The sequence below is a fragment of the Scardinius erythrophthalmus genome (assembly GCF_964197995.2).
Source record: "Scardinius erythrophthalmus genome assembly, chromosome: 25".
In the NCBI taxonomy this organism is placed as follows: domain Eukaryota; kingdom Metazoa; phylum Chordata; class Actinopteri; order Cypriniformes; family Leuciscidae; genus Scardinius; species Scardinius erythrophthalmus.
Genome location: NC_138245.1, coordinates 30,428,400 through 30,441,928, shown reverse-complemented (window position 1 = coordinate 30,441,928; position 13,529 = coordinate 30,428,400). Strand labels below are relative to the sequence as shown.

At 37.2% G+C, this 13,529-nt stretch overlaps 2 protein-coding genes across 3 annotated transcripts in view; one reads left to right on the top strand and one right to left on the bottom strand.

Moving 5' to 3' along the window:
• LOC308685634 (CLIP-associating protein 1-B) overlaps positions 1 to 304 on the bottom strand; it is a 72,695-nt gene extending 72,391 nt beyond the window's left edge. Inside the window, exon 1 of the mRNA XM_081357553.1 lies at positions 206 to 304. The gene's annotated coding sequence lies outside the window, so the exon portion shown is untranslated. The remainder of the gene's footprint in view (positions 1 to 205) is intronic.
• Positions 305 to 1,905: 1,601 nt separating this feature from the next.
• On the top strand, positions 1,906 to 11,556 carry traf3ip2b (TRAF3 interacting protein 2b). Of its 2 annotated transcripts, XM_081358614.1 has the most exons (8): positions 1,906 to 2,105; positions 6,564 to 7,099; positions 8,421 to 8,469; positions 9,601 to 9,906; positions 10,001 to 10,069; positions 10,156 to 10,272; positions 10,928 to 11,002; positions 11,225 to 11,556. In XM_081358614.1, exons 4-8 carry the CDS (start codon positions 9,730 to 9,732, stop codon positions 11,372 to 11,374), a joined length of 588 nt encoding a protein of 195 aa, XP_081214740.1. In that variant the 5' UTR covers positions 1,906 to 2,105; positions 6,564 to 7,099; positions 8,421 to 8,469; positions 9,601 to 9,729; the 3' UTR covers positions 11,375 to 11,556. The 2 variants fall into 2 exon arrangements, with proteins under 2 accessions (XP_081214740.1, XP_081214739.1); XM_081358613.1 differs by lacking the exons at positions 10,001 to 10,069; positions 10,156 to 10,272; positions 10,928 to 11,002; positions 11,225 to 11,556 and having other exon boundaries at positions 1,967 to 2,105; positions 9,601 to 9,721.
• Positions 11,557 to 13,529: the final 1,973 nt, after the last annotated feature.

Here is a 13,529-nt window from a genome sequence, read left to right as displayed (position 1 = left end):
CAAGATGCAACTACAATGTCACAGTATAGCTAATGTTTGTTTTGCATGCATGCATGACAGTAAGAATGTATCCAGTGTGACATATGCTGTTGAATATTACTCTATGCATCAACTACTTCCCCTGATATTGCATGCAAAGCCAATGCTGAGTCAGAACGCAACTAGTGATAAAGGCTGTGAAAAGCTCGTTTGATAACGGACGTACCTGGCATATCTCGCTCTAAACCCTCTACATGGGAACCGTTTCCCGTGGGTTCTGGGTTGATCATCAGTTGATATTTGGAAGGAAACAGCAGAAATCTCCGCCCATTGTGCGGCTTCAAACATCAAGATGACACTGCGCATGCGCCAGATGCAGCCGAGATAGAGCGCCATCTGCTGTCTGATGAACTCAAAAATCTGCCAGTATGGCAAGCCATTTTGACATTTATTCATTCGCAGGATATGAACTCTTGATATCGACTATTCAGTTCTTGATATAAACAATTGAATTGCTACTAGTAAAAAATTTCACTTTTTATATCAATAATTTGATTGTCACTAGTGACAATGTTAATTTCTGATATCTGTAATGTGATTGTTACCATTAAGAAAAGTATTTTAGACATCTGAAATGACTCTCCTAATTATTGATATCAGAAATACATTTTCAGATATCAAAAATAACAGATGTAACATGGTGAAATACATTTACAGATATCAAGAATGAACATTTCAACTAGTGAAAATTGAGTTCTTGAAATCAGGAATTTATACATATTTTTATTTATATTATTTATACTTATGAATATTATATTTTACTAGTAAGAATTGTATTTCTGATATGTGAAATTAGAATTTCAACTAGAAAGAAAGAAATTCTTGACATCAACAATTGAATTCGAATGGCAGTCTATGGTGACATTTAGCTAGTGAAAATACAATTACAGATATCAAGAATTATAGTTTTTACTAGTTGAAATGTAATTCTTGATATCAACAATTCGTATTTCAGTAAGAGATGACGTCATTGTTGATATCAAGAATTAACATTTTTACTAGTGGAAATGTAATTCCTGATATCAAAAATTGCCATTAGTAGAAATCTAATTCCTGATGTCAATAATTAGCATTGTAACTAGTGTATAATTGTTGATATCAGGAGTTCATATCAGGGGCATGTTTTCACAGGATTGTAAATGTAACACAAATTTTTGTTCATTAATATTTATTAATATTAAGCATTTAGTAATTTATTTGTAATAAACCCTTTAAGTGGGCAATTTTAAAAGTGTTAGGACTATTTATGCTAAATTATGTTTTTTAAAACATATGCGCAGAGTGTGACATCATGATGTGTGTGCGTGTTTGTGTGTCGCCAGTGTTGTGTAAGGTAGCACTAGGCAGGTTTTTTGTGTTAATTTCTATTTCCTGTTGCTGTGCAGGCTCTTTTATTGTATATGACAGTGTAAACAGCCCAATAACCCTTTTATTTAAAGGCTTAATTTATGTCCAGTAGACCGGTCTGTTGCATTACGATTGAAGTATCAATAATGTCAAAAATGTGATGTCCAGTCAAGTTCGGGTGCATGTATGCTATTAAATAAGTGTTCTCATCGACACGCTTGTTGTGATTCGCTGAGTTTTGACGAGTTTTATAGACTTGGCATTGTTTCTTATTCAAAAGTGGTGAACCCCGAAATGAATAAATGTTAAATCGGCTTGCCATACTCCTTGCGTTTTCATTTTTATTTAAATAAATTATGAAATGCAGACTACCCAAATGCTTGTTAAAAATACATTTTCACCAACGTCAAGTAAAAAGTATAAAGTTTTATATCATGTTTGGCGCTCAACAACAGATGTTCATCATGTGTTCACGCGTTATGTATTTTACTCCTCCCATCATCATTATCCTCCTCCGACGACACACACGAATCCAAACGCGCTTTGATAACATGTCGTTTGGCATTGAATGCTGATTAAGTATTATTAAGTTATTATCGAAATATGCGTTATATTCTGTCTAAATCGTTGTCAAAAGGGAGAAAACAAGAACTGAAATGTCAAATGAAAGAACTGTCTGACTTCCTGAAGTGACTGTGACTCCTGCTGCTCGCGCTCAGGTGAGTTTATCAAGTTTCATAAATAATAAAAGTCACATAACGACGAGAAACTAATTTCATATTATTTTAGGGCATAACATGTAATTTCTGTTTTCATATATGCAAACCATCAGAATGTTGCCTGTTCCTCAAATATAGTAGCCTATAAAATAAAATATTGATCATACTTTTAACAAATATCCATACAAATTATTTTGTCATACCAAATATATTTCCTTGAAAAAAGTAATACATTTTTCTGTGATTTCATTACAGTTCATTACATCAAAATGTAATGCTTAAAATGTATGTTTCTGATGTCACCTTCTCCCTTTACACATCAGCTCAAGAATAACTTATGCAATTGTATATTGTTTATTTGAAAGAATTAAATTAAAGGATGACTATCCTTCTATTGTTGTTCAACTGGTTGAGGTAGATTTGGGACTTGTAAGTAATGCAATAGTTTTTAGAGAGAGTAATTAGTACAGTAATCAAATTACACTGTTAAAGATGTAAATAGTAACTTATCCAACACTATCTATTAATAAATATATAATTTTATTCCCCTCTTGGCTTATTTGTCAAGTGTCTGGAAACATTTGAATCAGATTATCAGTGATAAAGCACAAATACTCGTCTTTTCTTTATCAAACTGACTCTTCCTGCTGAATGATTTCTTCCTTTTGCCTCATTTTCATTGACTTTGCTTTGATTGAAAACTGATAAACCCCATTACCACTTCACTACATTTGTCACGCTTTAGTAAGACAGAATCATGGTCTATGTTGTATAAAGGTTGATCTTTTGTGTAACTGTATAAAGGTTGATCTTTTGTGTAACTGCTTGCATGGCAGAATCTCTCCGTCTTGTGGTCTGCACGGTTTTGCTTGAGCTGCAGAATCTTGGCACACAGATAAAGAGTCATAATGCAGTGTGTCCTATTTAGGGACGCTGCATGGGTGGATGTTACACTAAGGCCTATTTTTTTTTTCCAGTAGAAACAGTTCTGACCTCTTTCTTATGCCGCCATACCTGGTCACTGACAGCTTTCAGAAGTCATCTTGGTTTCTGTCTGTCTGTGAAGATTCACTGTTCATGCATGTGCAAACATGCGCTCGTGACTGAACATATGGATTAAAATAACTGCAGTCCCTTATTGTACGAGTAGCACTAATGCGTTATGTCAACTGTACTCTTCTCCACATGCTCTGTTTTACAAACATGTCACATGTAGACTCTTAAAATGGAGTCGGTATTTAACCAGTATACATACTTAAAATGCATACTCCTTGTTTGCCTACAACAAGAGTTTAATGTGAGCGTGGGAGTCAGGAGGACAAAACCTTGTTAGGCTTTTTTTCATCCAAAACAAAGAATTTCTAGAATACACTATGAACTTCTGTTATGATTCTTTAATTGGGTTTTTGTGTTGTTGCGCACACTGATCGGTTGTTGCAATTGAAAGTCAAGCATGTTTTGTTATATTTCACAGATAAAACAACAGCATAGGAATGTGGAGTGATAGAAAGCAGAATAAATGATTTTTTATTTATTAATTAATATTCATTCATTAAATCTCAAAACTATGAACCCCCAAAGGTTGGCATTGTGCTGAAAAAATTTTTGCACTTTGTGTAAAAACACTAAGAACCTGGAAGACCTTTGGGAAAATATAGGGCTGTGTCTAAAATCACACCCTATACCCTCATTCACTATTCCCTACATTAGTCCACTAATATAGAAGGAGTGAATGAAAACGAGGAGTGCTTGTTGTTTAATAGTCATTTGAAACTTAGCAATCTGGCAGCTCCAGTAGTATAAAAAGATTGATCTTGAACTCTGTCTTGTATAAACCTTATTTAAACAATTTAACAATCCATTAAAAAGGAATTTATACTTGTATGAAATTACGCTGTACCCACATTGGACCAGCGGTTTGGAAAATGAATCTTCTGACCATCGACTCTCACAGTGCATTATGGGTATTCTCTTGCCGTTGAGTGTACACCGGTTGTACACACAGTATAGCGGTGAATTGTGGGATTGAATGAGTGCACTATGGTTTCGGATACCACAAATGGCTGTTCCCTCAAATAGTGCCCTATTTAAGGCTATAGGGGGCAGTTTTGGACACAACCCTTGGAAACGGGAATAATTTTAGTTGTAAGAACACCTTTGATGGGGACTAAATGAGCTCCTACTTCAGAGTCAGGTCTAACCTAACACGACAAGACCTACCAGTGATGTAAGTGTACGCTGATTGACCGAATGCATTCGAAACACCGACACCCGCCATTAAAAAAAAAAGCGGTGTAAACATAATTTACATATACGAACTCCACGAACATGGAAAACCGCGATAGATGGACCGACGCCAAGGTCCAGGCACTTCTTAACCTTCATGCTATGGAGTTGTTGCATGCTACGTCGCTTTCTGAAGGCTTACGTCAGTTCAGAGTTCATACTGACCAGGAAAATGGCCCTAAGAGAACATTTAAGCTAGTTCGTCCGAAATGGCATACTCTCTTCTTGAGTAGGAACTATTTAGAACAAGTGATTACTTTGCGACCACTAAAAAAGTTTGTTCTATATAGTATGAATGTGTGTAGCATGAATATAATCTGGACGTACTACATTTGCCATATTGCCATTATCATGTGACCTGTCACTGCCATTCACAAATCATCTCCCAAGGCCTCATGGGATAGTAAAGTGTCCATCGTATACTAGGTCATCCAGGTACTTTTTAGCCTACTGTTTTATGAGTACTGCGAATCTTCTTTTGTTACACACTGTTTTTCGCCTACTATATAGTAGGGAAGTGTGCGATTTTGGCTGCAGCCACAGATTTGTCGAATCATACGTCATCAATAGCGGTTTACTTCCGTGATTTAGTATGATACCAGAGTTCACATGAACCGTACCCCAGTCCACCCTTTTTATGCATTCACATCATCCAAACGAACCGAACTCCAAAAGTCCTAGTGAAAGCACCCTATAACAACCCGGTGCGAAAGATAATAGGGACACTACACTGTAAAAAGCACAGATGAGACGTAAAAGTTCCTGACTCTCTGTGGTCTCCATAAATCCCATGGCACTTCTCATAAATAATGGCTTGCAAAACTATTGCATTCCCCTGAGAAACTTTACATTAGCTCGCAAGACATTCAATATTATTTCCATCACGAAAGATTTGTGAGTGAACGCAAAAGCATTGACATACAAATTTTCCTCCCATCTCATATTTTTTCCATCACCATGTTCCATTATAGCCTGGAAATCCAGACCTAAATCTGAGAGATTAATGGTCTGGCATCGACTAATGAAAATCGGCCGGCTCGAGGGGCGGCACCAAGCATGCATTTGAAAATCTCACTGCACGCAATTGGATAACACTACGACCAATCACAACAAGCCCCATATGCTTAGCTACCAGCGGAGCTAACTGGTAGATTAGACTTTTGCCGTATCCGTTCGGCAAAACAGCAAAAACGCCCTTCTTGCAAAGGAACGATTCGAGCACCGTCTTCTGTTCCTCTTTTAGATAAAAAGCCAACTAACTCGTTCATTGTAGCGGCCAAAGCCGTTTCACACAACTGGTGTTCATCCATAGCCATCTTGCAATGTTTACTAATGACTTCGACGTCACAGCGCTGTCGTCATCTCGCCTCTGGCCCGCCTATATCAGATAACCCGATGTGATTGGTGCAAGCGCATAGTTAAAGGGGTGGTTGATTATGATTTGACTTTTCTAACTTTAGTTAGTGTGTAATGTTGCTGTTTGAGCATAAACAACATCTGCAAAGTTACAACGCTCAAAGTTCAAAGCAAAGGGAGATATTTCCTTTTAAAGAAATCGCTTTTTAAGGACTACAACAAACGGCTGGTAGAGACTACACCACATTCCTCCCGGGTTAGTGACATCACCAACCCTACAATTTACATAAACCCCGCCCTCTGAACACGATTTATAGATTATCAAGACAGAATATGCTAATCAATGACTAGAAGATAACTACACATCAGCTTCATAAATTCATCAACTAACCATTCAGAAATGTCCTGTTGCTTCTACATGTTGTCTCTTCTTCTTGAGTCTCTCCATCATTGTCTGACTCCGGTTTGAATTTCCAGTGCATGTGTGTGTGAGGTAAAAGGACACAAGCTGTTGAAGCTCCGCCCCCTGTGCCGGGAGCAGCTGCTCATTTGCATTTAAAGGAACACACACAAAAACGGTGCGTTTTTGCTCACCCTCAAAAAGTGACAACTTTAACATGCTATATAAAAATATCTGTGGGGTATTTAGAGCTAAAACTTCACATACACACTCTGGGGAGATCAGAGAGACGCCAGAGTAAACTCGCTGAGCAAATTCAACTTGCGCTCTCGCGAGAACTTCCAGGGTAGTTCCGTTTGGAGCTCCGCACAAAACCACAGAAGAAATTAATGTGCTGTTTCTCATCTTTTATACAGACACCTGACCCACATGGCCCATCAGTACTCGTCTCTAAACTGTCCAGAGGAGAATGACGAAACCACGAGTGGAGATTTTGAGTCAGACCTGCACCCAGACGTCACCAATAACCGTTCCACAACCATGCAGATTATTCACCAGCATAACGCCGAGAGTTACGCTCACTCTTCAGCGTACGCCCATCAGACGCCCTTCCCCAGCTGGGACGATCACAAGGACTGGTTGTCCTCGGGTTCTCCTCACAGTCTTCCCTCCTGTCTTCCCTCTGCGATCTATCACACACTCTCAGAGAACAGCTCGTTTTTTCCCAGCAGGCCTCACTCTCTTCCAGGCAGTTGTAGCCCGAGTCTAGAGCATCCAGGATCTTTGCATTCGTTTCCTCCGTCTGTGAACACACACCACTATCCCTCACCCTCGAACCCCGGCGCTTACATGCAGTGTTGTGGTCAGTGTCGCCCTCCTCCACGTCACATGACCCCCGTTCATCATCACTGCGGCTCCAGACCGGGACATCAGCTGCCCTTCAGACCCTCAGGTGCGTTACAGGAGAAACTTAATATAGCGTTCGAAAGTTTGGGGTTGCTTTTATTCAGTAAGGATGCATTATGACAGTAAAGACATTTATAATGTAACAAAAGATGGTAACACTTAATTTTACAGTGTCCTTGTTACAGGTACTTACCGTAGCAATAACAGTAAATTATGCATAATTACATGCAAATAACTCTCAACCAAATCCTAATCCTACCCTAACCCTATAGTAAGTACAAGTAGTTGCTTAATGTTACTCTATACTTAAATATATAATTACATAACAAATTTGCAATTGCGTCAAATCATCATATTAGAGTGATTTCTGAAGGATCATGTGACACTGAAGACTGGAGTAATGATGCTGAAAAATTCAGCTTTGATCACAGGAATAAATTACATTTTACTATATATTCACATAGAAAACAGCTATTTTAAATTGTAATAATATTTCACTGTTTTACTGTATTTTTTATCAAATAAATGCAGCCTTTGTGAGCAGAAGAGACTTCTTTCAAAAACATAAAATATTACAGACCCCAAACCTTTGAATGGAAGTATTCCTCAACTGAAAGGTTTAAATGCAGCACTTTGTTAATCAAAGATGCCTTTTTTGTTGTTTTTATAGGGTTCTTGAGTTAGTATATGGTTCTTTTGGAGGTTAAAATATTGAAAATATGGCCTAATTGAAAATATAGGTTCTCCAGATGCATATTTTGATTTCTGGATAGTTTTCTAAAAAAAACTATGGATTACTAAAGCAAGCTGTAAAATGTGTTTGTTCTAATTGAGAGAAATGGAAAGAAATATGCTCCACTCATCATACTCACCTCTATGTTGTTCCAAAACTATATGACTTTCTTTCTTCTTTGGCCTTAAACTGAAAGTAAAAGCTGTTCAAAGTGCACAAAAAAGGGACAAAATGTTGATGCAGTTGAGTATGAGAACTTGCCATGTTGCATTTGTTCATGTGACACTATCAAACCTGACACAAGGCATCTAAATGCAATCATTTTGAATTGAACACAAGCGTTCATGTACAAAAACTGCCTAATAAGTGGGTCAGAAAAACAATGTTTTTTTTTTTTTTTGGATTTATTTGACAATAAAAGTTCAAACAAGTACAATCAAGCCCAAAAGACTAATTCATACACATTTTAAAAAACTGTCGAGGATATACACAATAAAGCCAAAGGCTTAAATGGCGAGTCATGGTGAGTAAATGACAGACTGACTGTACACGTTCATTCAACCATGAACTCTCAGAATCACTGCTATATGAGTGTATTCTATATGTCTACATTTTTGTTTGCTTTTATTTACAGGTCTGATGCAGTACAGACAAGTGGATACACGAAGTGGATATTCTGAAAAGTGAGTCCTGCCTATATCACAACAACCGAACACGTATGGTCCAGTCTTAAGAAAAGACATTGCTTTCAAATCAGAATTAATTCACAATTAATTTGCATTTCTTACGACTGCGAGTTTATCTCAAAAAGTCAGAATGGCAAGTTTTTGGAATTGCAAGAATTCAGAGTTTATATCAGGGTTGTCGAAAGTGCCTGTACTTCGGTACTGAAATTTAAAAAATGTGAGTATTCTGCAAAATCTGCAGTATTAGTAGGTAGTACCGATTACTGGGTGTATTTGTTACCCACCGATAAACACGGCTTTCAAAAGCTTCCGTGTGTACGGGCCAGGATTTGCTGTTAAAAACGGAAGACGTGATCAATGGAACGTAAAAAAAGCACACGTTTTTTATGAAGTTTAACCTTTAGCGCCGTGTGTTAGATCGCTGTGTCGTGCGAGAGATGCAGCAAAAGACGCGAGACCCGAGCACAACGGTTAAAGATGACCAACTAGCGTGTTTACATGGAAAAACAATGGAAAAGTAGTGCATTGAAATGGAAAAACACTTTCTGTGTGAATGCGTCAATGGTTTCTATTTACAACATGTTTTTAAAGTGATGATCATTGTAGCCAATCACAGGCGTATCTGTTGAGTGTGTGAACGCAGTGGCCAATCAGAGGCGTTTTAGTGTCAGAATCCACTCAAAAAACTGAATAGACCTGTCACTTGTTCTATGTAATATGTAGGTTTCTTTAAAATAATTTTATTACAAATTTTTCAATTGATCTTTTATAAACATTGTTTACTTATAAACATTTGAAGGCTAGATGCTGTTGTAGGCTATTATGTACTTATAAGTATTATCATCATCATCATAAATAACTAATTAATATTTTTCTTTTCAAATACAAAAAAAAAAAAGAGTAAAATGGTTCCAACAATGTTTGCAATGGTATTGAAATTGGTACTAAGAACCGCAATTCTACAAGCAATTCTGACTTTTTTTATTAGAATTATGAGATATAAATTCACAATTGTGAGATATATATATATCAACTAATGAAGCTTTCAAATTGTAAAAGTTTACAATCATGTCAATCTACTCATGCAGTGTTTGCTGAGGTGTAACTTCTGTATGTGTGTGTCTTCAGTGGTCATGCATCTCTGAACCCCAGACAGGCCAGTCAGTGTATCACACACCTGTCACAGGAACAGAGTGAGTTCTACTTCCTGTCAACACAACCAAATGACCTAGAATAACGGAAATACAGCCAGGTTAAATGCTGAAGCCTCACATTAGCACGTGTGCTCCTGTGTTTCGCTCTTTCACACGTGTGCAGTTTATTCTTCCCCACACAGGGAAAGTGTTTGTCACATACGAGGCCGACAGTGAAGAGCATCTGAAGGAGATCATTAAGTTTGTGGCTTTGCTCAGGAACAACGGCTTTGACACGCATGTACAGCGATAATCATTTAAAAACACAGTTTTCCAATGAATCTAGATATAGTTAAAGTGGGTTTGGACTGATTCTTGAGTCTTTGTGCACACAGATCGATGTTTTTGAGCAACAGCTGAACTGCATCAGTAAGATCGACTGCATGGAGAGATATCTCAACGAGGTAAATATACAAACACAGGAAGTGACATCATCAGTGGCGTCATTTAAACACCTACAATTATTGTCTCTCTCTCTCTCTCTCTGCAGAAAGATTACCTAATCATCATCATCATCAGCTTGAGGTATTACGAGACAATATCAGGCATTAATATCAATATGGACAGTGACGAGAGAATGTCAAACACAGTGTACATCCACAAACAGGTCAGAAAATAACGTTCACCCATAAAAATATATACGCTCTCCTCCACAACCTGCGAACAATCACAGCTGATTCCTGTAGATTAACGTGAGCATGCACTGTGATAAAGCACGAATGCATTGAGCACACAAACATTGATTGCATTAAAATAATATTAATTATTATTATTATTAATATTTTTGCTGATTCCAAGTTTAGTGTGAGCATGCAGTGTGATATTTAATAAGCACAAACATACATTGCACAGAGAAATAGTCAATGCATTCAAATAATAATAATAATAATAGCAATGATAATAATTATTATTATTATTGGTACTTTTGCTGATTCCAGTGGAGTTTAATGTGAGCATGCAATGTGATATTTTAATAATTACAAATGCACACACAAATATTGAATGCATTAAAATAATAACAATAAAAAAACTTTAATTTAATGATTAAATTAAATTATTTTAAAAGATGCTCTTAAGATCTGGAAGAAATATTTCACTGAGGTCATTACAATGCATTCTGGGTGTGCGTGAGCTGTGAAGAATACATGTGACAAAACAAGCCTGACAACATAATCGCGAGGGTTTGGTGAAGGGAGTGTGTTGCTCTGCTTTTGTCTGTTAAACACACTATACTAATATTTGTGTTCGATTCCCTCCATCAGCTGCAAAGCGAATTCATTCAGAACGGCTGCAGGAACTACAGGTTCATTCCTATTCTGTTCCCAGGGGCTAAAAAGGTTTGTGAAGTTCAACAGGTGCAGCTTACACCCGAAGCATTTCAGCAAATCAAAGCATGTTTGTAAGCCTCTTGTGCACTGAACCGGTTATAGTCCCACACGGGTTCTCTACTCTTCACCGTCTAATAGACTCACGAAGCAAAATATCAATGCAGCTTCTATTTGCAAACATAGCAAGGTTTCTCTGGACTGACACAAGACCTGTTGTCTTCTCGTCCTCAGAGTTACGTTCCCGCCTGGCTGCAGAACACACACGTCTACAGCTGGCCGACAGATCGGGACGATATTCTCCGCAGGTTAATGCGTTTGGAGAAATACAAACCTCCTCCGATCGGCCCTCTGCCGACGATAGTCTCGGTTCCCCTGAGTTAGAGCCGGAGACGAGAGCTTCCACGCTTCAGTCGCATACTTCTGTAACATACTAGTGTTTCTGTAGGACGCAGTGTGGATAGTGTGTACCTGGATGACCTGATGCACTCGACTTTACATTTCCACCATGATAAGTTAACTGGAACACATATGAGCCAAGATTATTAAAGGATTAGTTCACTTTCAAAAAAAAAATGTGCTGATAAATTACTCACCCCGATGTCATCCAAGATATCCATGTGTTTATATCTTCAGGTGAAAAAAATTTAAGGTTTTTGAGTCAAGTCATCTTCATTTATATAGCGCTTTTAACAATGTAGATTGTTTCAAAGCAGCTTTACAGAGATAAGCGTATAATTTAAGGTAACAGAGATTGTTTTGTCTTTATAGCGGTTCTTTAATAAAGTTATTTTCCAGCTAAAGTTAGTTTTGATTGATTCACTTCCGTCGCAACGATCATTAGTTATTAAATTAGAGACCACTAAGACGACACCATTCTCTCTACACAGACTTTAAGCGCGATCCTGTGAGAAATGCTGATGGCGCTCACATGCGCATCAAGAATTAATTCTATAGTTATGCGCATTTGAATATATTTTCGCAGGTTTGTAATTCCCTACAAACCAAGCCTTAAACTACTTGTCCGGCTTTAAAAAAATGTATACAGAATTTTATCACTTCGGGGTAGATACGCGAAACCGAAATTATCCCGACGACGCTTTATCTGTAGAGTGGTAAAGGGATCCTCCATAGGGAGAGGCTAGTTGGCACTTCAGCACTGCGTTATCATCGGGTCCAGGTGAAGGTCCTTCGTCAGATCTGGATACGGCCTGGATCCGAGGAATGTTGAGGAAAACATTCCAGGATTTTTCTACATAGAATGGACTTCAATGGCAACCAACTATACCAATGTTCAAAGAAGGTTCAAATGTCCGTCTCAGTGCAGCTTCAAAGTCTCTACACGATCCCAGTCGAGAAATAAGGGTCTTATCTAGCAAAAATGTCGGTCATTTTCTTTAAAATAAATAAATATATATATATATATACTTTTTAACCACAAATGCCCGTCTTGTACCATCTCTGAGATGCGCCACGTATTACGTCATCACGTTGGAAAGGTCACAAAAAAATAATAATAATAATAAATTATAACAAAGATGTCGGACGATTTTGAAGTTGGAGGAGAAAATGAGATAACATTTTTTGCTCTTCCCTACCTTTCTGAACTGGAGTACGCAACAAATAAGATGTGATGCGTGACCTTTCCAGCGTGATGACGCAATGCGTGGCGCATCTCAGAGATGATACACGACGAGCATTTGTGGTTAAAAAGTATATCATTTAAATTTCTTTTTTAGAAAATGACTGATTGTTTGGCGAGATAAGACCCTTATTTCTCGACTGGGATCGTGTAGAGACTTTGAAGCTGCATTGAGACGGACATTTGAACCTTCTTTGAACATTGGAATAGTTGGTTGCCATTGAAGTCCATTCTGTGGAGAAAAATCCTGGAATGTTTCCCTGTTTTCCTTGATTTATTTTCGACTGAAGAAAGAAAGACATGGATATCTTGGATGACATCGGGGTGAGTAAATTATCAGCAAAGTGAACTAATCCTTTAACATGTTTTTTGATTTATTTGATTATATATTATTTGAAAGATTAGTATAACAATTTTACTTCAAAAATGATAACTAGACGCCACTCACGTGACAATGTAGCATACTACTGTTTGAAATGTTTATCATTGCATACTGTATCCTTATCCTATATTTTATTAACGTTCTTTGGTAACACTTTACAATAAGGTCTCATTTTTAAACATTATTTAATGCATTATTTAACATGACCTTACTATAAGCAATATATTTTGATAGCATTTAATAATCTTTGCTAAAGGCATAGTTCACGTTAAAATGAAAATTTAGTCATAATTTACTCACCCTGGTGTTGTTCTTATGTGGTATGTTAAGCTGTCATATTAAGAGTTTTTCTATTAAACTGTGACCTGTAAAAGTTACTGTACAAAGAAACGCAGTAGAAGATTATTCTCTCTATTTTATAATAATAATAATCATCAGATGTTTTGGTACTTTAACATTCTTCTGCATTGAATACATAAATATATGCACATTTATGTATAGTGCTAAAGTTCTCA

Excerpts from the sequence above, each read along its gene's own strand:
- traf3ip2b (XM_081358613.1), top strand. The coding sequence starts at position 6,577 with ATGGCCCATCAGTACTCGTCTCTAAACTGTCCAGAGGAGAATGACGAA. Across the intron at positions 7,100-8,420 it reads GCTGCCCTTCAGACCCTCAG|GTCTGATGCAGTACAGACAA; the intron begins GTGCGTTACAGG and ends TTTTATTTACAG. Across the intron at positions 8,470-9,600 it reads CGAAGTGGATATTCTGAAAA|TGGTCATGCATCTCTGAACC; the intron begins GTGAGTCCTGCC and ends GTGTGTCTTCAG.